The following is a 27998-nucleotide window of genomic DNA, read 5'->3' as shown; positions in this document are numbered from 1 at the left end:
AGTGCTTTGCGCAATAAGTGCTTTGATAAGTGCGCAAGGAGTGCTTTGCGCTTTGCACTTCATTTCAAATAGTTCGGTCTCTTTGAAATACATACATAAGATGGCGCCCTGCGAAACCGTATGTTCTCCGCAGTCCTTAGCCATGAGCTAAGACAGGGAGCAGTCATTTGGAATACCTATCAAGTTTGTATCCGTATCGTGCACTCTGCGTCTGCAGCCCCTGAGATAAAGATAGGTGACCGCTATAACTCGGCACATCAGACACCCAGCGGTGACTGCTATCATTGTATTCACGCTCCTAAAGCCAGAATATAAAACGGTGCACAGAGTACACAGCTGCACGCGGGTGGCGGACCGAGTGGCGTCTTTACAAACACAACACAGAGGGATAGTGGGCACTACACGACTACGGCGGGCTGCCACATATCACTAGCGGCGCTGAAGCCTCAACACGCGGCGAGGCAGCCCCCATTACAGGCCCCGCGGCCTCCATTAGACAGAGGGTGGGCTCCATTACACAGAGGGCAGCCTCCATTATCCAGAAGGCGCCTCCATCGCGGACTACGTGGCCTCCATTACACAGAGGGCAGACTCCATTACACCGAGGGCAGCCTCCATTAGACAGAGGGCGGGCTCCATTAAACAGCAAGGGACTCGTTAGTCACACACAGCACACCGGTTATCCGGATCATTGATCAATATCAGATTAATACAGCAACCGATTTCAGAAAACAATACACTGAGTGATTGTCCGAAATTATACACTACAAACAACAAAAACAAAATACCACAGCAATAAATGGCCGGCGTCGTCCAGTAAGCCCGTCGAAATGATTGCACTAACAGTATCGGCGGCAGGCGTAGGCTGAAGCCGAACCTCTCCTAACCTCAACACCGGTTTCCCGGCCCGGGGGCGGTCTATCCCGCGACGGACAGCCGCTGCGCGGTCCCAGACGACACACAAGCAGCTGCGCAGACGGCCCTGTGAGAGGGACCCGCCGCCCTGCCGGTCCGGTCAGCTCTCCTGACAGGGTGACGGAGGGCGCACCGCGTCCGCTCCACACACCGAGGTGGCCGCGCAGAGGGCCGGACAGCGGGCCAGGGCTGGCCGCAGACAGCTGGGGCGGCGGCTGGCCCACCGCCGAGTCCGCCGGCGGACCGCGACGGGCCTGTGGGATGGGAGCATATCGGTCACCGAAACAAGCCAGCAAAAGGCTACGCATATACGAGTACGTGTCAAATTAACAACGGAAAAATGAAAAGGAGACTATATTATCAACCCGTTCAACGGTCGGTAACTCTTCCACCACTCACCGTTCGTCGCGGCGGCGGCAGGCGTGGTGTCAGCGGGCGGGGGCGGCCGGCGGCAGCCGCTTCATCAGCTCCTCGGCCGACAGCTCCTGCTGGGCGGGGGCGGGGGCGGCGGCGGCGGAGAGCGGCGGCCAGCTGCCCGCCTCAGCCGCCAGACGGTCCGAGACGAACGTGTGCGCTGGCCGCGACGACGCCCGGGCACCCAGTCTGCGGAGGGAGTTGAACGTCAGACCCGAAGAACATGGTTAGAATAGGTACACGACCGGAGAAGCACACCAAAAGGATGGACAAAAAAAAAACTGATGAAGAAAAATGCGACCATTTGATACTGAAGTCAACTGTAATGAACCCCATCAAGTGACACAGACCAATCATAAACAGCAATAACAGATAAAGTTTTCGAATCAAATACCTGTCCTACAACCACCAGTGCTCCCTACCTTCCATCCCCTGTGCCTATCATACCGCACCCTCCCCAGCCCTCACCTGGGCAGCAGCCGGCGGGTGACCAGCGCCTCGACCACTCCGTACTCCAGGATCATGGCGACCACCAGCTGGGCCACCGCCACTCCGGCCAGCTTCAGACGCCAGTCGAGCGACGGCGGCGGCAGCAGCTCCAGCCACGAGGCCATCCAGTCGGCCGGGTGCACCACGCACCACGCGCAGAACACCAGGTTGATGAGGATGGAGAGCGAGAACCACAGGTTGGTGTAGAGCGGCCGGCGGAACGGCGCGGCGCGGCTGAACACCAGCACCAGCCAGATGTACTGGAACGAGCTCACCGAGTAGACGGCAAAGTTCTCGTGGCTGGCGAAGTCGTCGTCTTCGTCTGGTCCCGCTGGTTTGTAGGGGATGTACCACGGCTGGCGTTGGACGTCCGCGTTGGCCCATATCTGGACGCCGGCCACCAGCGCGATCTGACAGACCTGGGGATCACCATACAGGGTCAGCCACAGAGAAAAAGAGTCGTTACGGGACAGGGTCGGATAAGGGCCACAAACAGTGATCGCACTGGGCACTCGCCGTCGTCGAGGGACCCATTGACGTGTGCCACACGCAGGCACTAATGGCGTAGGAAACCCCGTCTCTATTCTCTGACTCTGGGCACTCTGCCTCCCCGCCGCTCTGATACTATGGCCCTTCCCCCTACCCTTCACTCACCAGTGATAGGATGGGAGTGACTGAGACCAGACTGGCCGACGGTCTCTGTCTCGACAGCGGGCCCGGGTAGGCGCGCGTCAAGCTGAACAGGCCCGAGAACACCATGATGAGGAACATGTCGATGTAGAGGAACTGGAAGTCGGTCAGAGCGTTCTCCTTCTCATAGAGGATGATGACCGAGATGAACTGGGTGAGGCTGTAGGCGGCCATGTATTTGAACACGCCGAACGAGGTGACCAGAGCGGCGCGGCCCTCGCGCACGATGTTTGGCACGCAGCCGATGTCCGGGGTGCGGGAGGTGAAGGGAGAGGCCACACTGGCCTCCGCCTCGGACAGAGAGACGCCCGTGTGGGCGGCCTTCAGCGCGCCGCAATCGTTGGCGCCGTCACCGCACATACCTGTCGGCGGGGAGGTGAGGTTCAGACACAGGTACTAGGATGACAGTGCGATGCTCACCTCAGGTGAGTCAATGTCAGAACTCTGGGCAAAAAAGCGTCTACATTATCGGAAAGTGAACATAAACCCTGCCCTAATACTGTTCCAGCTTTCTTAAAAGGATCAGCGGGATGCTACTGAGTACCCGCTATCAAGAATATGAAGTCTTATCTATCAAAGTTAGCAGCCGGTTAAACCATCAACCATTCCTCCCTCTCCTCACTGATCACTAGTCTCGTCCCTCACTCACCGACGTGATATCCCAGCTCCTTGACACGCTCAATGAGCTGCTGTTTCTGTTCGGGCCTCATCCTGGCGAACACGGCTCCGCGGACGGCCAGCCGCGGCACCAGCGCCGGGTGGTAGCGGCAGATGGCCTCCCAGTCGGAGCCCGTCACGGCCAGCCGGTAATCGGCCGGCTCGGCGGCCAGCGCCAGCCGCGCCGCGCCGTCCCCGCTGCCGGCCACCGACTGCGCCGGGCAGGGCGCCGTGCGCTCCAGCAGCCGGTACACGAGAGGGGGCGGACCGTCACCGGGCAGCGCCGCCGGAGCCACGGAGATGGAGACCACGGGCACCCCGGCCGGCAGCAGGCCCGAGTCGTGAGCCACGGACAGCGCCGTCAACATGTTGTCGCCTGGAGCAGGGAAGGCACAGGTCAGAGGGGTCCGGACGGCGGAGTACGAGGCGGGGCAGAGACGACGGTGGGGTGGACACGACATCCGGGACACGTAATATACAAACGATACAAAACACGTCATATCTGACGCTGATTCAACGAACCGTTGACGCCTGGTCAGCGACAGCCGATACCTCACAACTGATACCAGCAACAGCTTGTACTAGGTCGACCAACGACAGAATCTCTCTGGAACTTAATATCAACCAGACTGGACAAGCCACATGGACCGCTGTTGCTCATAACACAATTTGGTCTGCAGTTAGCTTTAGCATTACAACGAAAGCAAGGAAGCGACGTAGCCGGGCAGTATAACTAAGTTTTGCCTGTTTAGAGCCCTCAATCACAACTGACCACAAACCCTTGTCTCTCCCAGTGATCTCACCTGTGACCATCACCGTGCGGATATCAGCGTTGTAGAGCTCCTGCAGCACCGGCCGAGACTGGGGCTTCAGCCGGTTCTCGAACACGAGCAGGCCCAAGAAGGTGAGCTGACACTCGACCTCCTCGCGCGAGATGCGCTGGGCGCGCGCGTACGACAGCTTGGGCAGCGGCCGTTGGCCGAGCGCCAGCACACGGAACCCGTGCTGCGTGTACGAGTCCAGGACCGGCCGGATGCTGGCCGGCACTGAAACACGGGGGGGGGGGGGGAACGTCAACTAACGAAACCCGTGCTGCCAAGTGTACGAGTCCAGGCTGCTGGGGACGCGTACTGGGCGGCACAGCTGTCGCACGGAGAGGGGGAGGGGAGTCAGTTTACTGGGCACAACAGATAATGCGAACATGGCAGGGAAATCACGCGTGTCGTATGGCTATTTACATCCTGGCCTTCTGGGACAAGTCATGACAGTGAAGTTATTTAGAAAATTCAACCAAATGGAACAACATACAGGCAATACCTACCATAGTTAGACTCGTGATCTGTGGTTGCGCTAACTACAACAAATCGGAAGTATAGGTCCGGGTGGCTGAGAAAAAGAAAAGAAAATGAATCGGCAACCACCAACAGCGCACCTCCACCACTTCCACTGGGCCGCCAACTCCCCCCCCCCCCAAACACACTTCCCTACAACTCACCGGTCTCGGGGTCGGAGAGTGACATGATCATCTCTGGCGAGCCCTTGCAGAAGAGCTCCATGTGCTTGGCGCCCAGTCGCCGGGTCAGAACAGACATCCGCTGCAGGGACGACGAGAAGACGAACTGGCGCACGATGCCCACCTCGAACGGAACATCCTTGACGGAGAGCGGGCGGGCCCGGTCAGATGGAGACGCACGGACGGACAGGCAGACATACGCATGGATGGTGCAGCAGCATGCAGGCAATGGGCGAGGCCAGTCAGCTCAGTCACTGCTCAGTCCCACGAACTACTGTTTTTTTTCCGCAGTCCTGGCCAGGGCGCCTCACTTCGTGAGACCACGACTCCCTGTGCCTAACCACATTTTTGTCCGCCCTCCCCTTTGTCACCCGCCGGGCCGACTCTCCAGCCTCCCTCGTGTCCACTCCCTCTCTCCAGTCCCTCCCTCCCTCTCTCCCTCTCCTCCCCTCACCTGGTCCATCTCCACATCCCCCTCGTTCCCGCCTCCCTCCGGCACGGTCTCCGTCTCCAGGCCGGCGGGCGGCCGAACCACGGTCGGCGCCAGCACGTCGAACCGGCTCGTCTCGTCCATCTCGGGCTCCTCCAGCTGCCAGCCGGTCGACTCGAACATCTGCAGACAGCGGAGAGTCGTCAGCGGACGGTAGAGAACCGGGTCGTGACATCGCAGGGACAGAGGGACTTGTAGGCAAGGCGTTAGTGCCAACTTCATTAGAAGCACGAGTATGAAGCATGACAATTAATACGGCTCACAAGTAACAGAAAGTACAAGTTACAACTGAGTGAACTCAAATATTTGCGATTACCTCTGTAATTCCGACCTTGCAGTCCAACAGCCTACTCCCTGTGATGACCCGTACACTGACCTTGATGCCAATCAGCTCCCCTTTGACCTCTGTACTGACCTTGAGATCGAGCGGGTCGCCGGTGAGCTCCCCGTTAATGAGGATCAGTCCGTGGCAGGCGGCCATGCCGGTAGTGAACAGGCCGACCGGCAGACTGGAGACCGACTCCAGCTGACGCTCGCCCGGGCCGGAGTCTGGCGAGGCGGCGCCGGGAGGGTCACCAGTCGAGGAGACGCGCACCACGCCCTTCAGGTCCAGACCGTCCTCCGTCAGAGTGCCCGTCTGTAGCAGAGAGGGGGATCAGCGAGATGTTAGAGGAACCAGCCCCCGTTCACGAGCTTCAGAATTCCTTTACCGTGACGTCATCACGGCGCATGAATTTTCCTTCACCCATAGAAATGCATGCAAAGCATGGTGTGTTTCAGGCGGGCTAAGGAGAAATCTAAGGCCTACATGTGTTCAAAAGACGTACCACTAAGCCAATGGATTCTTCTCATTACGATAAATGGGGTTGAAATCCAAACATTCGGCCTAAATTTGTCTAAAATGGGCCAATCAAATGGTCCCTGCAACTCATAATGAAGGATTTCCTCTGCGTTAAAAAATTGTTTCAAGTGCTTTTTATCAGCGACAGAGGAATTCCTTCATAATTGCTACCAGATTACTACCATATTCCCTCGCATTTCTGTTGCGCTTGCCACACAAATAAGAGTTTTGTGAAGTTTATATTAATTTAATTGTCATATTTTGACTGATTTTGGCGATTTTCAATTATTTCAACGCAGCATGGATCAGATAGCTCTCATAGTTTGCTGAAGAATGTGGCTTTTGCTTGGTTATTTTCAAGTTATCTGTGATTTGGTGCGCCGTGATCGTAGCATTATACAAATTATATCAACTTTAAAAATTGAATCAACTTTTGAAGTGAAGCTCACATGAAAAACCAAAAGTTCAAGCATAATAATTGTTTATACATAATGATGCAACATGTGTCTCCCAGATGGAACTTATAATTCAATTGAAAACTGAAAATGGAAAACAGAAGATGGATCTGCGGAGTTACTGAGATCACAAGATGCTCTTGATTGTTGGTAATTGAAGATGTTGAGAGAACTTGTGAATCTGCATACCAGTCCTGACTTGCTTGATTGTTTAAAACTATTTTAATTCTCATTATTGTGTAATGTGTAGTGAATGTGCACATTGCGCAGCACATGTGCGCAGAAATGTGCAGGTGGCTGGTAGGTGGGTTTAACTTCGGAGATGCGAATTTGGATATCAGTTATAAAATTAATGGTTATGCCTTGTAGAGTAAGCTATGCTGTTTTTTTAATTGTCTTTTTTATAATTGTAACCTACAATGCTGTTAGTTTCATTTTCAATAAATGCTCGACCAGAATTTGCACTTGTTCATGCATGAATGGCTAAGTTTGGGGTGTTTATTCAACCCTGACTGCTCAAGTTTTTCAAAGCTCGGGGTTACATGAGCAGAGTTAATACGCATTACAAACGGACTACAATGGTGAGCGAATAGGAAAATCCGTTCCTGATACGCATTTACTTGCTCATGTAACCCCGGTAAAAGGCACATGACACAGCACGGCTAGATCAGCTGGTACCTACCTGTTGACTATTTTTGTTTTTGGTGGTGATGTGTTCGCTGTTTGTCTTTTGCAAGGTGATCAATGAAATAAAATAATGCATTATTTTGGAATGTTTCCTTGACAGAAGCCAGGAGCCGGATTGATGTGTGCTGGTGAATGAAATGGTTCAAAAGCATTATCTGAAGTTTTTCAATGTGCATAAGCCATAACATCCCTTTCATACGCTGAAGTTTTAACTTTTAATAGCTTCTCAGTCTCATTTTCATTCTCATTTTCATTCTCATTTTCAGTCTCAGTCTCATTCTCAGTCATTTTCCTGAAATATTGGTGTAGATAAGAGATATCAGTACCTTCTCAGATGTACCTGCCTTCTGCTGGATGAATATTTAATTGGATGGACGAAATGGACAGGTAGCCTTATGATAATGTAATGTGAAATCTTATTTCTATAAAACTTTGAAAATGAAGTTCTAATTATTCATATGTGCATACACTTTTGATGACTAAGAAAGTTTTCCACAAGAGTAGAAAATATGGGAAAGTCTTTCAAATGACACATTCTAAAGGCTCAATGCTGACAGAGTGCTGCCTCAAAGAATAACTGACTTGCTGGGTTACGAATATTTCTTTATTTTAATTTTCAAATGTAATGTACAATACATTGCAGTGAAATAACAAAATAGTGCAGTAAAATAGTATTGGCGACGATCAAACAACACGTGCGCCATTGATGTCTGCAAAAATTGCTACCAGATTGCTACCAAATCCGTGACGTAGCTACGGCGCCTTTATTTCCCTAGTGAACCAACCTGAGTAGTAAAGTAATCTTGAGAGGAACGGCTTACATCGACAATGTGGTATACGTACGCGTTAATGTAAAATTTAAACACCCACGTCAAAACCGTCAAACAATGCCCATTGTCAATCCGGCAGACAACACCCCAACCCAGCCCAGCCCACGTCAGGCCCAGGCGCCCTCCCAACCTTGTCAAAGCAGACGATGTCGATCAGTCCGGCCAGGTTGACGCTGCGCGGGGAGATGCAGAAGATGCCTCGCCGCGACAGACGCTCCACGCCCACGATGATGCCGACTGCCATGGCGTAAGGCAGCGCCGGCGGCACCACGATCGTCACCAGATCCAGAACGTCCAGCGCTATGTCGCTCGCAGGCACGTCTCGCATCGCCTGCCGGTGGATGGACGGGCGCGGGTCAGAGGCAGGTCGTCCACCTGCGATGATTTTTCCCAAAGCACTCTAGCGGGTTGGCCGGTGGCTCTCAAACACAGTGGACATTTGAATCAAATCTCGTGACACCAAGCTGCGCCAGTTAGGCGCCCTCCATCAACACCACCCCGGCTCCCGCACCCCCCCCCCTCCCCTCCCCCCGCCACTGTCGGCCCAACGCGCCCACCTTGGTATAGCTGGAGTAGATGACGCCCACAATGGCCACGCAGGCCAGCACGCCGATGAACTTGTAGCTGTCCTGCTGCAGCTCAAAGTCCACCGGCGGCGGGTACAGGATCGAGCGCACCAGCTGGCCTTTGGACGTCATGAAGCCGGTCTGGGTGACCACCGCCAGCACCTTTCGGGGACAGACAGACGGGATCAGGTCAGGTGAGCTGATGTCGCTAGTACTTAACGATCAGATGGGCCGGTCCACTGAGGTCAACAAGGACCGTAATTCATATGTGTCGTACGAAGTCATACGCTGCCAGCAAAGGCCGCGGTAACGATACCCAGTAATACCATGCCAAATCTAGCGCCAGATAATTCGACAACATTCCGAAAGACAGAGATATGACGTCATTTCGGCAAGCCCCTGGGGAGGCCAGATCCGATGACGTGGCCAGCCTGTCCGTAAGGCGCGGCTGGTTTAACCCTCGCACCGACGGGGGGGCGGATATCCGCCCCCCCCCCCCCTGAGGTTTTTCGCGAATAGCGGGAAAACCGCGGCGCTTAGCGCCGCGAAATTTGGTATGACTATAACCTCATCAATTTTACACATGGTGTGCAAGTTTGAACCTCCTACCTTTTAAGGTCAGGTCACCAGGTCACTTTGAATGACCCAACCTCAAGTCACTTTTTTGCAACTTTGTCACCGTGCCAGAGCTACAGTAGATGTCGGAGGCCTTTGAAAGTCGCAGGATATTATTAGGTCATTAGTAGCTACAATTTGTATATCTCGGAATTTTGATATCGGTGACCTAAGGTCAGGTCAATTTCGCGACCTCCCCGTTATAAGTCAATGGGGGAAAAATCAACTCCCTGTTTTTACCACTAAAACGGGTCGGAATGGCCTCATATACCATACATGACTTCATATACGATCAACCTTCACTACCTTGAGGTCTGTTTTGCTGTTGGGCAGCTGTGAGGTCATGTGACGTCATCAAAGGTCACCAAAGGTTTTTGGCCAATAACTCCGTACAGGAACAAGATACAGACGCGTGGATGGTCTCATTGTGTTCAGCTCGTCAAGACGCATCGAATGATATACATGATGACCTCGAGGTCACGTGACCTGAGGTCAACCTTTGACCTTGACCTTTCGAGGTCAACATATATATATCATTCGATGCGGATTGACGAGAGGATCACGATGATGCCCTTAGTTTGTTCCTATCTTGACTAATTCGAAAGTTATTCGAGAAAAACTCTCTCCATATCTAGCGCCGCCATTTTGACTTTTTCGACCCCTGTGACGTCATCTTTGACCTGACCTGAAAATGACCTTAGTAAAAATTGTAGATCTTGGCCGTGCGTATCCGATGCCGTTTACCGCTTGTCGCTATCTTGCTTCGTTCTCGAGATCTCGGGGGGGGGGGCGGTCATCCGCCCCCCCCCCCCGTCGGTGCGAAGTTGGCGCAGACCCCCGTCGGTGCGCGGGTTAAGTGAGAAGTTAGCCAGTGCTGGTTCCACCAATTTAAGTTGTCTACAGTGACTGCTAAGGAGGCCAACCTAAACAAAATAGCATAACGAGCACGAGTGCATGGAATGTTAAATAACAATGAAAACAATCAGCATTGAGCTGCACGACGGGCGACAGCATAACATACAGACTGGAAAACCAATAAGCGGTCAAACGATTGACGGTGTTAACTCACAGAGGAACGGCTCATGGCCCACTGGCCATTGTCCTAGCACAGGCACAGCCGCGGCCAGTGGCGCTGTGGTATGACGTGGAATTCGCCGGGTGCGGCGAAAACATGGCCCGTTCACCATTGCGGCATAACGTGCATGATTCGGGGACAGATAACAGAGAGGACCGATCCGACGTTTGTAACATCGATTGGTGGCTGTAGCAAAAGGTCCCCTTAACTGGCTCGCTCGTGTTTGAAGCACCGGGTCTGTACTTTGTGGTCGCATCATATTTATCTCATTTAAACCCGCCAGCGTTTGCAGTACCGGATCCGTTAATGTTTGCAGCACTTGTCCGAGTCACTAACCCGCACGTGTTTGCAGAACCGGGTCTATTTGTGTATTGCAGTATCTGTTTGTTCCCTCACTAACCCGCTCGTGTTTGTAGTATCGCGTCTGCAGCAGCTGGGTGCCCGAGAACAGGGTGTGTCGGCCGTGCAGCTGCGGACTGTACCGCTCCAGACCAGAGTCGGCCGGCAGTGGCACCTTGGTCACCGGAACGCTCTCACCTGCGGGGCGAGCGACACAGTCAGTCATCGGCCTGGGATACGTGCGTGCGTCGTGCATGTCAGGCACATGACAACAGAAACAATTGGATCATAAGTTGTAAGGTTTCGCACACCACAAGGCAGCTGCGCACGACGTAGCCAGTAGGTAGTAGCATCGTGCAGAGCGCGTTTCTTAAACAATCTGCTCAGTCAGCTCCCAGCTCACTCTCTCCGCCTTCGCTCACCATCTACCACCTCACTCCTTCCGCTCTCGCTTTCCCTCAAACATCCCACTCACACCGCTCTCATTCCCGGTACCTTCTCACTTCCCCGCTCTCACCGGTGAGCATGCTCTCGTTGACGATGACGTTTCCGGTGAGAAGCACGGCGTCGCAGCAGAGCGTCGTCTTGTGAGAGGGCACCACGATAATATCGCCGGGTACCAGACAGTCGGCGGGGACTACCTGCGGGACGCCGGGCGACGGGAACCGTCAGTCTCTGCATTCGACACCGCTGGGCTGGGCGCGGTCCGCTATAAAGGACCAATCGAATGTCTGCAGAAGTGTGAAGCCCCGCAACGTCAATGTTAGTACATAGTTCAACAAATCGATATCGTTCAGTCTTGACCACAATGCCGTTCGGTTCCGAGGACTCTAGGGGAAGTAGTAATGACGGGGACGGGGCTGGTATCAGCGGGAATGGTGGTAGCGGGTGCCGCCGGGGAGCGGCGTTACAGCAGCATCCCTACCTGAGTGCTGTCGTCGTCCCGCACAACCTCGACCACATCCGTCACGTGGATGGTGCGCCGCAGGTTCTTCTCGTTCTGCCGGCGGCATGATCAGGTCAGGTCAGGTCAGGTCACCGTAAAAGGTCATACCGGGCGGCGGGGCATGACCACACCACAAAGTGCACTCGAATAATGGCGATGTGCGTCAGTGATCGCATTAAGATATAAAACAACTGATAGCACTGTAAATCAACGTAACAAATAATTCCGCCACTATCGTGGACAGAGATCGAGTGCCAAGTACCAAGAATCATTCATGCCTTAGTTTGATATCACGATGAATTCATTTCAAACCCTCTCCTGGTACAGACCACCTCAGAGCATAATCTCTTCCCTCGAAGGATAGCGACCATACCTCCCCTTCCCCTCCCCGGCTGGGTGAAGCCGAGTACCAGTGTCGCGCCTTCTGTACCACCGAGCCGCGAGTCGCGTCCGCCCACCTTTCTCTGTTGGTAGACGGCGGCCGTCACGGAGGCCGTGGAAGCCACCACGATAGCCGTGGCATAATACTCGTACTCGTCCAGGAACCAGAGCAGGCAGGCGAACACCTGGAACACGTAGAACGGCGACAGCACCTCCAGGAAGATGATCTTCAGCAGCGGCGTCAGCTGCAGGTTGATGTTGTTGTCGCCGAACACGGCCCGCCTGTCGGCAGGAAAGGCACGGTCAAGAGTGTTTGGCAGTAATGGAAGTTGCGATTAAGAGCGCTACCACTGCATGTCAGCAATGCTAGTATTTTAACGCCAAATAGTTATAGAGAGCCCACCTACTACCCGCACCTTTAGACTACAGATATTGTGGGTGTCGGTGCTCCATCAGAGCCACTGCCAATGTCCCTGTCAATGTCAAGATCAGGGTCAGGGTCAGCGTAACTGTCATTGTGAAGACGGTGTGAGCAATGGGCGTTGAGTATCCATCCACAGCCCCTAATTAAGCCGTCGATATACGGCTAGATGCCGCCCTCTAACGCCACCCCGCGGTAGTGCCAGTGACTACGGTAGTGCCAGTGACTAGTGAGGCCGGCGACACACTCGAATCGTTAGCTGACGACACACAGATTGCGCCGGGCTCGTGTCTGTTTTGACAGCCGCTGTCTGCGGCCCGTCACGTATTTATCAGCAGACTGGCCGCTTAAGACGCCCGCAGAATATCACCGCGCCGGGAGTGAAGATGTGACTGAACTACATACAACACCAGCCGTGTCAGCCGTACACAATGCCGGAAATGAACAGCGCTCAATTTGAACAGCGCTGGACGCGTATTCAAACAGATATATCGAAACCACAGTGGGAAAATAATTCTCCCGAGAGCACTTAAGTGCAACTGTACTGACATGACAGTACAGCGACATTACCAATGCCATAATGCTGAGCAGTGAGCAAAGCAGTTAATTGATTAGGAACTATCGCATTACCGTTACTCCTCTGCCCCTTCACGCTGATCTGTAGAGTAATTCGGGCGATCTGTTATCAATCCCGATCTGCTGGTCCCCCGCATCACCTAACCGGACCGTTCTGCCCCTCTGTTTCTCTTACCTTCCCTCTCTCCTCTCACCTCCGTCCTGCTCTCTCCGTCCCTCTCTCTCTATCCCTCCCTCACCTGCCGTCCTGCTCTGCCACCGAGAGCGGCTTCATGTTGTGCAGCTCCTTCATCAGCTGGCCGGTGAACACAGGCTCCAGTCGCTCGAACCGCTCCGTCTCGTTGTTCCATAGATGACACAGCTTCTTGTGCCGGAAGAAGCGGATCTCCGTCACAGCTGTGCACACAAACCGACGCGTCAGCTCCGGGGAGTGAACGGTGTCACGGAAACGACACAAATCGATCGTGCTACATTCACCCTCAAACAAGGGAAAACTCCAATTCACATTGATACGGAGGTAGACTATTAAGATTAAATATCAAGGTAGCCTACGCATTGATTTTAAGGTTATCCATAACAGATGAGGGCAACAGACATGTATCAAAAGCAACGGCATACAACACGGGAGAAATGCCACTTCACGTAAAATGTTATTCATTTGATCGATGGGTAACCACTGACCCGTGCACTGCAAACTGCTCAAGAGCGCGCACGATGGCTCGCTGAAATTCCATACGTCGAGCTCCCGACGCGAATACAGATCGATATAGCTGCTCTATCTGATCGCCTTTAGCGGTGCGTCGTAAGACAGCCATCATGTTACGGTCAGCCAGGCCAGATTATACCAGTTCATACCAGTAGTAACTGGTATAAGCCATCCTCGGCTACCAACGAGATACAAATGTTGGCCTTCTGTGAGACGTAAAACACTTCCTAGAGCCATACCGACAGCGCAACCGTCATTGACGACAAGTTCATACAGATCTACCGTAAAGGAGCTGACGCCAGCAAAATACACAAACGACAATCCCACACGCACTTAACTTTGAGGGAAGGGGAGGGGGAGGCCGAGGGGCAGGGCTGCGGAGTCGATGGATTTTCGGCGACTCCGACTCCGACTCCGGCTTTCAAAAACCAGCTCCGACTCCGACTCCGACTCCGGGCAGAATTGTCGACTCCGACCGACTCCAACTCCCGACTCCGACTCCGCAGACCTAGCAGGGCTACGGAGTCGACAGATTTTCGGTTACTCCGACTCCGACTCCGGCTCGGGTTTCTAAAATCGACTCCGACTCCGACTCCGGTCACAACTGTCGACTCCGACCGACTCCGACTCCGACTCCGACTCCGCAGCCCTGCCGAGGGGCATAATAAATCTGTGCAAAGGGGCCCGGAGAAGGTAGGTACCAAGAGACCGATATCATTTCTCTGAAGCGATCGTGACGAAGTACTGGTTAGTGGCCTTGCAGACGAGTCAACCATGCCCTGTGATGGACATGGACACTTCGACGGAGGGACAGGCCGCATCTTCGCTAAAATAAACTTCAGTTCCCCGAACTGTCCGGGATGACGCGACGGTAGAGAGTCGCCTATGAGGGTCGTGTCCAGAACAACGTTTAAGCTGCTCCTCTATAAACCAGACGCAAAGCGGTCAATTTTGATTTACAAGAGCATTACGGTCAGAACCAAGCATAACATAGGCTTGAGCTAGGGCCATCTATCTCCCTGCATAATTCAACGAAATAATAGGCGCAGCAGCGTAGTGTCCGGCATGACACTTATAAGTGTTGCACGCAGCCGCTCAAAGTCCAGACCTCTCCCAGCGGCAGTGGATGATGTGACAAATTAAATAAACACGGGGACAGTCATAGTCAGTTCCTGTTATGGGAGTGTCGGACCAGGCAGGCAGCCACGGCCTATCGGCGTGTCACGGCCGCGAGCAACTGAGCAAGTGTAGCCGCGAGTCGACCAGACGTAAAAAGGCGCAAAAAGGAGGAAAAATTACCCATGTAGAACGAGGGGTCATTTCGGGCACCAGTCTTACGGGCACCTGAACGCTTGTCCACACAGGAAGGTATGGAAGGCTGGCCGGCTGTGGAACGACCACAGCTGTGCAGCTTCTACAAATATTCACCGCGAATTTCGGCCGTCAGCGAGCCCCGGATAAACCTTTGCTAGCATACACTACTCAGGAGTCGTCGAGAGAAGTTGAGACGGAAAATAGCTGAAAAAAATAACAGTAAAGGAATGCCAATTGCTTGAGAGAAGTAACAAAAAAAAGAGAAATATGCCAAAGGCTTCACGAGCCAATTCAGAACCATGCCGAGACCACCGTGGAAAGAAAACCAACACCCCAGATTCCCTCTCCTTCTACGAAAGTGTCGGTATGACGGCTCCAAGTTCAGAGACCTCTCGCTGACCAATTGCCGGGTGGTGGGCGTGGCTCCCCTCTCCCTCTCCCCCCCCCTCCCCCTCTCGACCGGGACAGCACCGACTGCAGTCACTGCAGGGGCAGAGTAAACACCGCGTCCGGTGCAGCCGCCCGGCCATCCCCAGTCCTGGCCATGAGGGCTGATCTCAGCTGGAGCGGTCAGCTCAAACCTGACCACGGCTACCGAGAGCTGAGCCGTTTTCCCCAGCTCCGTTGTTCTCAGGATAAGACAGCGGATTCACTCAACATAACATCTCAAAATAATCATAATGTGGAAGGGGGAAGGGAGGAGAAGATCGGAAATTGGTCGTTGGGGGAGGTTAGCAGCGTACCTCTGAACTCCCGCGTGGCCATATCGGGCACGAAGAGACGCGGCTTCTCTAGGTCGATTGCCTCTTCATCCCTGCAACATACCACACGGACAGCTGATAGCTGCGAGCAGCGGCCCACCGCCGCAGCCGACACGACACAACACGTAACCATGTATCGTGATACGACAGTCATGGTACAGAGTTCACTCAAAATACCGCATGCCACCATACGGCTGATTAATAGGAGCACGTCTGAGAGGCAGCAATCATCGGAATTGCGGCGATAAATCACCCTCTCGTAATATCATTGCGGAAGCTCAATGTCGTTCACGGTCTCCGGCCTGAGTGGCTGATCCTGCTCTCTGACCGACCACTGACGTCACCGTGCGGCCCCCAGGGGAGTCCAGTGACGTCACGCACGTGATACCCCCGCCCGGTCTCAGCCCCCGCCGACAGCTTCACCGGACGTGGCTGGGTCACCCGTCCCGAGCTCCGGTCTCACTACCCCTCCCCAGTACCGACGACCCTCAGAAGCGGCAGTACAACTACAGTCGCACGAAACTGAGCCGAGGGCGACAGGCCTCCCGCGTACTCACACCACGTCGGCCGGCGATGACCTCTTGGTCCGAACCACGTGAATGAAGCGCGACGTGTACTTCTTGTAACGCTCCTGGAAAACAAAACGAGAGGGGTAAAATGGTGTGAAGAAAATACTCCAGTCCCAGGAAGAATGGATAAATGTCATAGAATAATACGAGAAATAATGAGACACGTTGGCCTAACGGCTGACAGAACGGTTTGAAATGAACCACCCGAGCAAAACAGCTCACGTAATCAATACTTTTCCATAACAATCATGCGATAACGACAGAGGCCACCCAAATTCAACTCACAAACCGATAGCCATTATAAACAGTGTAACGCCGATCATCAGCCGAACATACACAACTATCAGCCTGATCTGTTTACACGCAAAGGAAAAAAAAAACGAGACGTCCGACAAAAAGTGTATGGTACGCAGTTTCCGTGTCCATTCTGTCCTTTTAATCAGCGTAGCGGTAGCAGATAAATACCACCGCCCGTGCCACAAACCACACTCACAGCCACCTACAGTCCAAAGACACGGGTCACAGCCTGCCCACGCCCCACATTCTGGCAGACCACGTCTTAGAAAAGTTACAGACTCTGCCTACACTCCATCGCCCCACTGTCTGATCACAGTTTCAGAACACATGGTCTATCATCAGAGATGACCGGCGGGCCTGGCCGATCGGGCGCGGCACGGTATACACCGGCTCACAGCCCGACACACCGTGGTCGGTGACCGGCCCGTGTTGGCGGCACGGCCGGCTCACAGCCCGACACACCGTGGTCGGTGACCGGCCCGTGTTGGCGGCACGGCCGGCTCCCGGCTCACAGTCCGACACACCGTGGTCGGTGGCCGGCCCGTGTTGGCGGCACGGTCGGCTCCCGGCTCACAGTCCGACACACCGTGGTCGGTGACCGGCCCGTGTTGGCGGCACGGCCGGCTACCGGCTCACAGCCCGACACACCGTGGTCGGTGACCGTCTGTTGGCGGCACGCCAGCCACCCACCGCTCTGATCAGGCTGCGGCCGGAACAGGGGAGCCGAGGAGGGCGCCGCCCGCACTACGACCGTTCACCGATCAGTGGGTCCTCGGCTCTCAGATACCAGCGGGAAGCTCCTTTTCATCGAGTGAAATTCTACGACTTAACGGTTTGGCTGGGCTTTTTGCGTCACTTTGTGTCACTTTTGTGGCATTGCCACTTACATTTAATCCTTAGGTCTCACTCTCATCCTTCTTTCGAAAAAAAAAACGAAAACGGGATTGTGCCAGTCCACTGCCTCCCGTTCCATCCCACTCAGGATAGACGGCTGGGTCGTGGCATTCCACTCCCGGGGCAGCCACACCCCATCATAGCTCCTGAGAACGACCCACTAACCGCACCGAGTCCTGCCGGCGGAATAAACATTACCGACCGCCGGACTGTCCGCATTCGGGCTAGAGCGCCGCTCGGTGTTGGCTTTTAATCAGCATGCTGCCGGTTTTCTCAAAGTGGCAATAATCTGCCAGAGCTTTCTCGCCTCGGTCTCTCATTTGTGAACCGTACACGCGATGTGAATTTCACCAGTGAGTATTCTAAAAACGCCAGAGGGCTGGGGGCATAATGATAAAAGCAGCAGCCTGGAGCAGCGCTCAGACTCACGGGCCGATATTGACCACACACGGCGTCAGGCATGCAGTGGCCTGACAAGCTCAGCCGATACAACACATGTCACGACACTTGGTGGCGCGGCACACTGCAGGAATTAGTTGTCACGTGAGCTGATGTCGCAGCACGATCCAGGGGGGGGGGGGGAGGAAGGATATTGCTTTACGGACATGGCATAAAACGGCACTGAATTGAACGGCACTTCACTGTGCGATACCACACTTGTTCCACATGACACTATACAGTGTGTCACGGGCATGCTTTTGAAGAACCACTCAACGGTGCAACACCAAACGACATGACCAAAAATGTACAGTGCCACCAACAAGTCGTAACTGGCCAGGTAACATCATGTTTGTTTCGTCTTTGAATATGCCAATCAAAACAATCAACCACGGCTTTTTTAGAAGCCCGTGACTTTCGTTGGTAGCACACGGGACGTGACCACTGTTTTATGACCTCGACAGTTTCATCACGCCAGATCAGGGGCCCGCGGTGGGCGGCGCCCTCAGAGGCCTTGGAACCGGATACAGCCGGTTTGGGCGAGTTTCTGGATCCCGTGCCCTCCGGCGGGTAAAAGGTGAGCCCCACTGAGCGCCCTGTGCCTGCTCAGGTGACCCTAGCGCTGCCCGCTGGACCGGAAGAAGTAGGGTAAAGTCCTGTCCAGACCTGCCGGCCACATCAGAGTTCGACAGAACAAAACAACCTCGCTGCAGAGGACAATATGTTCTCATGGATGTTAGGTCAGGGTCGCATAATAAGAATTGCCATCGTAGTTCCAGATGACTTCGAAATTATACGGAGGTCATGCAATTCAGTGAGCCATACTTCAAAGGTTCCAATGTTCTCCAGAGAGTTCAGACGTTGCGCATCCGGAAAGTTTCTTCCTATGAGTCCATGTTTATTGCCGTATGTGTGTTTGGAAGCACCCTATTGACTGGCTGAATGAATAGCAATTACACTGCATGTATGCAATTGCACGCAACTGTAGTAGTTAGATGGGCTGTCGCCTGTCACTAGCTTTGCGTCACTAGCTGACGGACCCTGGACAGACCTACATCTGTCGGCGAGGATGACTGTCGCCTCAGTCTGAGACCCAGTCATCGGATACAGGAACGAGTGAGTTACGGTCCCGTCACGTCACTCTACCGAGAAAACCCCCACCCAGCACTGGCGGTAGAAGGACTAAAGTAAACAGTCAGTCCCTCGGAACAGAGCAGCGTGACACTCACACCGACGGCAGGGTGACGGTCTGAGCCGCCGGCACATACCGCGGAGAGGCGGCCCAGCTGGCAGACCAGCCACGGCCCATGCTCGTAGGCTTTCATATCAGAGGCGGCTCGACGAAAACTCAATGAGATGCCCGACGTTACGGCTCCACACCGGGCAATCACCAAGGGCATCGTGGTCGCTACGCTACCATATCGATACACCGCCAGCCGTCCCTAAATGCCCTTGAAGGCGGCGGCGCGTCTCGGCCGCCACCAGCGCCGTCTCTGACAGGTGGGCGCCACTCAGACCTTCTGAGAGAGCGGCTACCGGTGCTGCAGTCTGCATAGTGCACGGTACCCGGCCCATCGTCTATCGCACGTGCAGGCGTCGGCAAACCCTCCACTCGAGTCGTTCGCTTTGATCGTTGGACTCTGCCGTCTCAGTTGTATAACGGCGAACGGTAGCACTGAGACATCCGGTGCTCGCTGTCTTCAATGACAGATCGCATGTCCTCAGAGATTTCCTGAGGCCACTGCTCGCTCAATTACCCCAGATAAATGCGCAAAGGAAATGTGACGGTCTTATAGATGGATTTGTTGTCGATGTAAAATACAAAATCCGTCAAATTTTTGCTGATGTGCGCTGCGGACCTACCTACTGCGGTGAATAAATGCAATGTGACATATCCCTCAAACTTCCGTAAAAGCACGCCACTCTGCCGGTGAATATATCCGCCTAGTGAATCCAATATGAGAAGATAGATATAACGGATGTAGCCTAAGATCTATCCCACCAAACAAAAAGGTGGCACTAGTGTAATGCTTGATGTTTCGTAACTAACCGGAATACTTAATCGAAGCTCGACATTCTATTACCATTTCAAATCGGTACCACTGTCTCTGAGCGCACCGAAACCAAGGTCATGCACGGCGACATCGGTGCCACTTCTCGAGAAATGTCAGGCCGTGTTTCTATTCTTGGATGGCATGAACTTGGTCGCACATTGGTTGGGAGCTGCTCGGTCGGATCGAGCTACGCCGAATCTGTTCGTTGAATCGGCACGTGCACGTGCACTATGCATGTGAGGAAGGTAGGTTCCCCACCCAGACACTCACAATATAGCGTGCATGGAGATGAGGTCACGCCCCCACTGTCCGCCGCGTCTCTCTACTCACGATGACGAGGACGCTGGTGGCGTGTCGCAGGTGGCAGCGCCGGTGTGTGCAGCGCAGCATCCAGTCGGGCCGCCAGTGCAGCAGCAGTCGCAGCAGGCCGGCGGTGAGCAGCACGGCCAGCCAGAGTAGCGCCGTGAGCGGCGCGCTGCGCCGGAAACCGAGCACCACCTGCGGTGGGGGAGGGAGAGCGGTCGCAAACACAGGTATACACTGTGACAGAGGGGGAGGGGGGACACAGCGAGAGAGCGAACATTTACACACCACCTGGGGGCTGGGGGTCACAAATCCAGCACCACCCGAGACAGAACGACATCGTCACCAATCCAGCCAGCCTGAGACAGACGGATAACGTGGCGACGACCGGCACCGTCACCGACACCGGGCGAGAGGGATTCAAAGGGTCAGTCAATGTCAACAGAGCGGTCAAACATACACCTCAACCACTCCGCTGTCAGCAGCATCACCCGAACAACTCACCGCAGATTCGTCTCCATCGGTAGTTTTCTGTTTTGTTCCCAAGGAAGGTCTCTTGAAACCTCCTCCTGGAACGAGAGAAACGATGTCAGTAATTCAAACGTTTTATCTGTCTTTCCTTCCCTATCGTTTGCGTGAAAAAGTTAAAATATATACCTAATGAACAATTCTCATATCCTTTCCTCTGAAAAGCCAATGTGTGCACCACAAGCAGAGATCTGAGGAGGAAAGAAGTTCTCCTTTGTCATGAGTCAGTGCTGGGATAGGAGCATCACAGAACTGGTTACCAACCATCCAGCTAGTGAGTAGTGGTTACAGCTAGCATATTTTTACCTTGAAATAGCAAAAGTTTGCTAAGCTCATTTTTACTAGGAAAACTTGATCAAAAGAAAAAAGCATAAAGGTGGGAACTAACTGTCACATAACCAGCTGTCATACCTAGAAGCTGCACTGATGCAGTCTGGTCCTCGCCACCTGGTCCGATATTGCTGAACCCAGATGTCACAGTATCACTTGATATCATTTTCGAGACCATAAAAATGGACCACTCAACTGATAAATGCCAATTTTTGAAGTACAGAAAAATACTGCTTGCACTGATTTGTATCACAATTGATTTACAAAAGGGCACCTTGATGATGAACAAGCAAAACACAGCAGAGATTGCACCCAGTTAGGAGGTGTCAGGAGTACCCCTCTTCCCCCATGGCTGCTGGCTCTTGCAGGTAAATACTGAGTTATTCAGCTACCAAATGAGGCATGGGAGCGATTCTTTGGCCATCATGTTTTGCAGGCACTTCAAGTAGATATTCAGCAATCAACACCAAACACTTGGACTTAATGATTGTTCATCTCTTGAAATTTCTTGAGAGTCAATGTGGAGAGCTGCAAGGAAATCATTTAACATTAAAGACATTAGAATATTGGCTTAAAGGCAAAAGTTTACATTCAAGCATGTCATGGCACATCTTAATATGGTCATTTTGCTGCAGTCATTTTGTGATCTATGTGACAGATTCATCAAGTAAAAATGGCTTTAAAAAATATTTAGAAGTGCAGTGATTAGCTTCATAGCATTGAGAAGCTAGGCACCTATTTGACATTCAGATGGTGGTTAATGGTTATGAAGCAAGATACACATTACACTGACATATATCTTAACTGACTCAAGGCCCGATGTGCATTTTTTGACTAACTACCTACTGATAGTTTCTTGTTTTCATTTCAAATTTTCAACCTTAGCATCAAAGTCATTATCATCAAGAAATAGCAGAAATGACAAGATAATACATTGTTAACACCTTTGAAATCTAAAATGATCATCATCTGTTGAAGGTTGGTTGGTTTGGGGGTTAAGTGCCAGTGAACTGGAGCAAGTGCTAACCGGAACTCTTACGCTGTTTCAAGGCAGCTGCAATCAGGGGCGTCGTTTTGTATAGGCCTGGTAGGGCCCGAGCCCTACCAATGTTTATTTGGGCCCTACCAATGTTCGCTGAGCCCTACCAATCTTTTGTCACTTATCAGTTGGCAAAAAAATCAAAATAAACAGATATGCAAATAAGCATGTTTGTACAGTCGTCACAGATGTGTGTGGCCTGCTGGGCCGTAGGAGCTGCTGTCGCGAACCCTTCGCAAGCCGGCAGGGGGTTCTCAGGGAACGGCAATGGGTCCTCACTCCTCAGACCGGCAAAGGGTCTTCAGAGGCCGGCAGCACCTTCAGAAGTTCAGTGGGGTCCTTAGAGAACGGCACGGGGTACTCTCAGACTCTGGTGGGATCCTCAGAACAGCCGGTGTGGGCCACGCAAAAGTCACCGGTGGGTGTCCGTCAGATGCACATGTGTGGGGCTTTCAGAGGCGCCGGTGTGGGACCTGCACAGTCGCCGGTGAGGGCCCTCTTAAGCGCCGTTTCGGGGTCCTCAGATACACTGGTTTATGGCCATCACAGATATGCGTGGGACCGCTTAGAGCTGCTGAGCTCTGACGAGCCCTGTGGGGTCCCTTTGAGACGAAATATGGCCAGCGTGGACCCTCAGCGGCCGATTCTTACCTCATACTCTTACCTCATTGGGTTCCATCAAGTCTGTAAGTAGGCAGGGAAGGATAGGCTAGAGGATAGACAGAACCCTACACATATAAGACGCGCCAGCCAAAAATTAAGCCAGTCATATGGTAATGTCATGCAAGACTTGACTGGAATCATGCGCCTAACAGGTTACACAGTGCTAACAAGTTTTGCTAGAATCGATAAGAATTTCCGATAAGTATATATAAGATAATACAGTGTACACCTATTTCCATGCTCATAGAGTTCATTCTGTGAAAGTCTACTGCACGTTTGAGCGCTGTGAGATAATACACGGATAATACAGTGCATACCTATTCTATGAACTTATAGAGTTCATTTTGCAAATGAGTGTTTATTGCACGCTTGAACGCTCTGAGATTGGGTGCGCAAACGGCATCCGGCGGTAAAGAGTTCCATAGCGGAATACATCGGACAGAGAAAAATCGCTTCCGGGTATCAGTGACAGTGGAGGGAATATGTATCTTATGACGATGGCCCCTGGTTCTAGAGCATGGAGGTGTGTGAAATAAGTCATTGGGGTGGATGCAGGACTGAGCATTAAATATTTTCCAATACAGGATCAGGTCAGCCCGCAGAAGCCTACCATACACTGAATATAGTTCCAACTTTTTTAGGCGTGTTCCATAGTCAAGGCCCGCCATTGGCGCCGCAGGGACCCGAAGGGCCCCCTGGACCCGATGGGAGGGGCACGTGCCCTCTGTGCCCGCCCCCCTCACTTGGCTACGCCACTGGAATCTATCATGTTATGTTTAAGATATCTGCAAGATGTATCCCCCGTTTGCTGACTCTGCAGAGAAAAGGCAAGCTCGAAAGGAGGCTTAGCGCGGTGTTTTTGGCCCCTTTATCGAATATCTAGAATTAAAGTACTCGGCTTTTCCGGACAGTTTCGTGACTGTATTATTGTCACTTCGTCAGCGGTATACAAGTAATATAAACATTTTCGAATATCTAGAAGATGTCATTGACTTGTCACCGTAAAGGAATTGTGGGTGTCACGTGGGTGTCACTAAGGGACACCGTGCCGAGTTGCGCAAGTGGAAGCACACCGAGTAACGGCCACCAAATGAGTGTTACGAGTTGAAGTTAGTCGGCAAGGTGAGAGTGGTTGCATTTTGGAATGCCGACGGGGCTCTGCTTGTCAACTTTCTAAAACAGGGGCGCACAATTGATGATGTGCGTCCATTCGATAGACATCGAGGAGAGGCTATAGGGAAGCTGATTAAGTGTGCACCTGATCCACGTCCACGCACTTGCGTACATGCGCGGGGTGACGATCAGTGAAGCGATGAAATGTGGCTTCGAGTTGTTGTCGCATCCACTTTTTTCCGAACCCTGCACCCTCTGGTTGCCACCTCTTCCCCAACATAAGGAAATTAGCAGTGGCAACTTCGCTGACTGCAGGGAGACTAAAGCAGCCGTCTTGGACGTGGGATGGGTCCGAAACCCACTTGATTATGGAGACTTTGAGGGCTCTCCCGAAGCGCTGCGCGAAATGTGTTTGTCTTAGCGGTGGTTATTTGAATAAATGAACTTTTTGGTCTAATAAGTCGATGATGTAGCTCTCTACTTCTTCATGGTCGGGCAGGTAACTTTCTGAATGCCGGCTCGTACTGTCATCCTTTTAAATTTTGGCAAGCAGACCTTTCTAACTATCGTGGTGTTTCGAGACTTCGTTAGTTGTCGAACCCTGCAAATTGCAATTGGCGCGGGCCTTCAAAGCCGTTCATGGCCCCGCAGCAGTCTTTTTCATTCGGCTTGGGCCATCAAAACCGTTCCTGGCCCCTTGCAGCACAGCCGTGCCGTGGGCCTCTTTCAGAATGGCGTGCATTCCTCCGACACTATTATAACTGCCTATTTAACTGCACGTTTTGTGCATGGAGCTCGGTGAGGACCTAGACTTCCAAAATGTTTTTTTTTTAGATTTTGGTTTGTCTTGTCAATGACCAGGGCGAAAAAATAAGTGGCCGAAATCCGATGAGAAAGGCAGATTTGGGGGTACCCTACCTTTTAAGCCCCGTCACATATGGCCGGCCGCCGCCTTTGGGCCCTACCAATCATTTTCGGAAAACGACACCCCTGGCTGCAATACCACAAGCATTGCCTGGGAATCGAAATATTCTGTTGAAACATGATATGGTTTTGGTAGGTATCTTGCTTTTTAAATTCAGTTATTAGTTTTTCATCAATTTGTATGAAACACTGTCAAAGCATTCTGTAATGTATGATTGGAACTACACATTTCAATGCAGGGTACTTTTATCAGCTACTCTTTGTTAAAATTATTTTTTGTTTCAGATCTTTGACCCTTGAATCAAGGATATCAGTCACGTAGACAATTACCCCACGTATGAAGTATACTGGACGACAGATTCTAGGTCGCCCGGCCGATGGCATTTGATAGCCGCTGCCCAGCCCCCACAGACCTCAAACGGGATTGGCCGGACACTGGACAGCATATAATTTTTGTCGTCCGAGAGACTGCGAACGCAGGGTTAATTACTACTTGGGGTTACAGGTTCTGTTATCATTTCACCAATACTGAGTGCATTTCCATTTTTCGATCTGATCGCCAGCAATCTTTCTCCTGAAAAACTGACCACTACAATGAACAAAGAAAATAATATAACACATCTGCTCGGAAGAGCAAAAATAGCAAGTGGTCATGCCACTGTTTGTAGGGTACTCAGTACCATGGAGCTGGGAGCAATGATAAAATAAATGTTATCATTTGAAATGAACGCAATGTCTGAATCTGACAATGCATAGCCAAAAAGGGGTTAACTTTTAAATCAGTCTGATCAGTCCCACATGGCCAGCAAAATGATGCAAAACGACCAATTTCCGGCCCTTTCCACCACCATCTTGATCTTGGACACAAACCTAGAGAAAATGAAACCATTCAATGAGTACCATAATCACGTCACTTTTAAATACCAATAACGTGGACCCTATCCCAGCCAAGGATACCAGCATTTTGATTTACTGCAAAGGAACGCAAAGGAACACGCTGCCAGGGTATATTGCTGCGGCCCAAGATACCCTGCGGCCCGCCACCACGCCGTTCTAAACGAGACGTTTCCGGCAATGCGCGCGCAGCAGACAACTATCAGACAAAGTATGAACCAAAATAGAACCAACAGCTCATTTTGGTTTTGTGATGTCGACACGAAGTGCCAATCAAAGTGAGTATCACTTTGATCAAAATGGTATCGCCATTTAGACATCATGATACTTCCCACCAAATCAATAACCCGGTTTACATAGCATATTTGACGAGGCTCTAGCTTAAATATTTAGAGGGGATCATTTTGTAAATTGTTAAGCACCATTAGCATCTTTAGCAACATCACGGACGGAGATATAAGCTTGCAACAAACCCAACGCGTCTAATGACGTCATTTATAAAGCGTACCGTATCAGATCACGCTGTTTATTTTAACCAAAAGTAGAAATTTTGTTTCAAATTGTGAGTTATCACTAAATCGGGAAATCAAGACCAATTACTACGGCATAGATTGCTTTTTTGCGTAGGATGTTTGGCTTCTTGTCTTCAAACAATCAGCTCCCTGCCACTGGAAACTAATCTGTCACCGATGAAAAAGAGGACAGTAAAAGAAGTTTCTCATTTTACACTACATAAATGAGTTGCATTTGGGTTTCTTAATTAAGGTTTAGATCTTTACGTTAAACGGTAACCTACGACAACTGGCCAAAGCCCAAAACTATACCTATACCTATATAATATACGGCCTTTGGCCAAAGACCAAACACCCGACATGGACAGGCGACACTGGTCACAGGTGACTGGTTAACGAACTGTCATTTGGCACTAACCTGTCAGTTGTCACTGAGCTATGTGCCAGTTTTCACTGATCTTGATCTGTCACCGAGCTATCTGCCAGTTGGTACTGACCTGCGGCCGTGCTACCTGTCAGCTGGTAGTTGGTACTGACCTGTCGCCGTGCTATCCCGGCCTCCATCCGTGGGAGGTGCGGGGTCCGTCTGCAGCGCTCCATCTGCCTCCCGGTCCGCCGCACTGCTCCCCATTCCGGACGGGCGCCGTCTCCCAGGCCGCCGTAATGGCTGCTACGCTGAGTCCCCGCCCGGCACAGCCCACTCCTCACACCCGCACTTGTTCACACCACGGTGACAGGGTAGCACTGGTCACAGCCGCCGGATGGCCGGTCGCGAACCCTGCCGGTCCACTCGTTCGGCACACGGCGGCCCAGCCGAACTGGCGGTGGCGCGGAACCGGCACGGACTGTCTGTCCGCCTACCTGACGGCGGCGAAGGACTACCGCCGCCGACCGGCAGAAAGAGCGGGAATGAAGGGATCGCGCGTGGAGGCGCCCCGGTCCCGAGCGACCTCTCAAGGTCACCGTCACCGCGCGCCCGGTCCGCCGCGCGGCTCGGCACGAGCACGGTCACACAGCGCCCGCCTCCGTGTGAGGGTACATATAGCTCCCGACGCGGAGGCACTGTGCGCTATCGGCCGACCGCTGCCGACCTACCGCGGTGCATCGAGACTCTCCACTTTAGCGCCGCGGCTCGGCCAAACCGCTATCTCGGTCCCACCGCCGACTGTCACCCATGAGTGTCCCGCACATCTTCTTACTTTCTCCAACCGGTCCCCGGGCCCTGTTTCACCGGTGATAGCAGCACGCTGCTATTCCATTTCGCGAGCTGACGTCACACTTCTGGTAGTGTTGGAGGCCAATAGGCTTGTTGATGTCTCCATGGAAACCCAATTTGACACGTGTAATAGCAGCGTGATGCTATCATTCACCTTTGAAACAGGGCCCTGCTCTCTCCCGACGAGTTTTGTCCTCTACTCTTCCCTCTTTAGTCTTTCCTACCCTTCCTTTCCTGTCTCCTCCTCGCCTGCAAACCCGCCTGGGGCCCGACTTCGTAAGTCGATTTTCTTTCGTAAATATAATTTGGTATTCACGTCGACACTTCGTAAGTTTTTATTGACGGAGTTCATGTGATTAAAAAAAAAAATACTTAAGAAGTAGGTCAAACTTAAGAAAATTCTTACGAAAATGATCGACGTGAATACGGCCCCTGGTCACGGAGGTCCGTTCCCCCACGGCTCAGCGGGCCCGGGGCCGGGCTGGCCTTGGCGGTCGGCCGTATGCGCATACGTTTAGCCGCAGATCGTGCAGGAACGCTGTC

General features: G+C 52.4%; 1 protein-coding gene across 6 annotated transcripts; it reads right to left on the bottom strand.

Moving 5' to 3' along the window:
- Window positions 1–270: 270 nt before the first annotated feature.
- LOC122377947 (polyamine-transporting ATPase 13A3-like) lies at window positions 271–27335 on the bottom strand. Of its 6 annotated transcripts, none has more exons than XM_043358583.1 (22): window positions 25863–25928; window positions 21176–21622; window positions 20741–20805; window positions 20264–20431; window positions 16239–16312; window positions 15664–15734; window positions 13140–13296; window positions 11981–12185; window positions 11502–11576; window positions 11094–11217; window positions 10638–10774; window positions 8539–8709; window positions 8112–8312; window positions 5584–5805; window positions 5133–5291; window positions 4661–4817; window positions 3969–4211; window positions 3158–3541; window positions 2473–2870; window positions 1798–2237; window positions 1315–1518; window positions 271–1169 (listed from the first exon to the last, which is right to left on the bottom strand). In XM_043358583.1, the coding sequence occupies exons 2-21, from the start codon at window positions 21270–21272 to the stop codon at window positions 1344–1346; spliced, it is 3723 nt and encodes a 1240-aa protein (XP_043214518.1). In that variant the 5' UTR covers window positions 21273–21622; window positions 25863–25928; the 3' UTR covers window positions 271–1169; window positions 1315–1343. The 6 variants fall into 6 exon arrangements, with proteins under 6 accessions (XP_043214518.1, XP_043214517.1, XP_043214514.1 ...); XM_043358582.1 differs by lacking the exon at window positions 25863–25928 and adding an exon at window positions 25791–25825; XM_043358579.1 differs by lacking the exon at window positions 25863–25928 and adding an exon at window positions 25807–25825.
- Between the last annotated feature and the right edge of the window lie 663 nt (window positions 27336–27998).

Source organism: Amphibalanus amphitrite, unplaced genomic scaffold (genome assembly GCF_019059575.1).
Source record: "Amphibalanus amphitrite isolate SeventyFive unplaced genomic scaffold, NRLGWU_Aamphi_draft 000053F_arrow, whole genome shotgun sequence".
Taxonomy (NCBI): Eukaryota; Metazoa; Arthropoda; class Thecostraca; order Balanomorpha; family Balanidae; genus Amphibalanus; species Amphibalanus amphitrite.
This window is presented reverse-complemented; position numbering and strand designations above follow the sequence as displayed.

What these genes read in the sequence shown, in the direction of transcription:
- LOC122377947 (XM_043358583.1), bottom strand. Translation starts at nt 21,272, where the DNA reads ATGGTCTCGAAAATGATATCAAGTGATACTGTGACATCTGGGTTCAGC. An exon ending in GATACTACAAACACGAGCGG is followed by an intron (nt 8,710 to 10,637) that starts GTTAGTGAGGGA and finishes TGTCCCCGAAAG; the next exon opens with GTGCTGGCGGTGGTCACCCA. An exon ending in GGAGCTGGGATATCACGTCG is followed by an intron (nt 2,871 to 3,157) that starts GTGAGTGAGGGA and finishes CCCCGCCGACAG; the next exon opens with GTATGTGCGGTGACGGCGCC.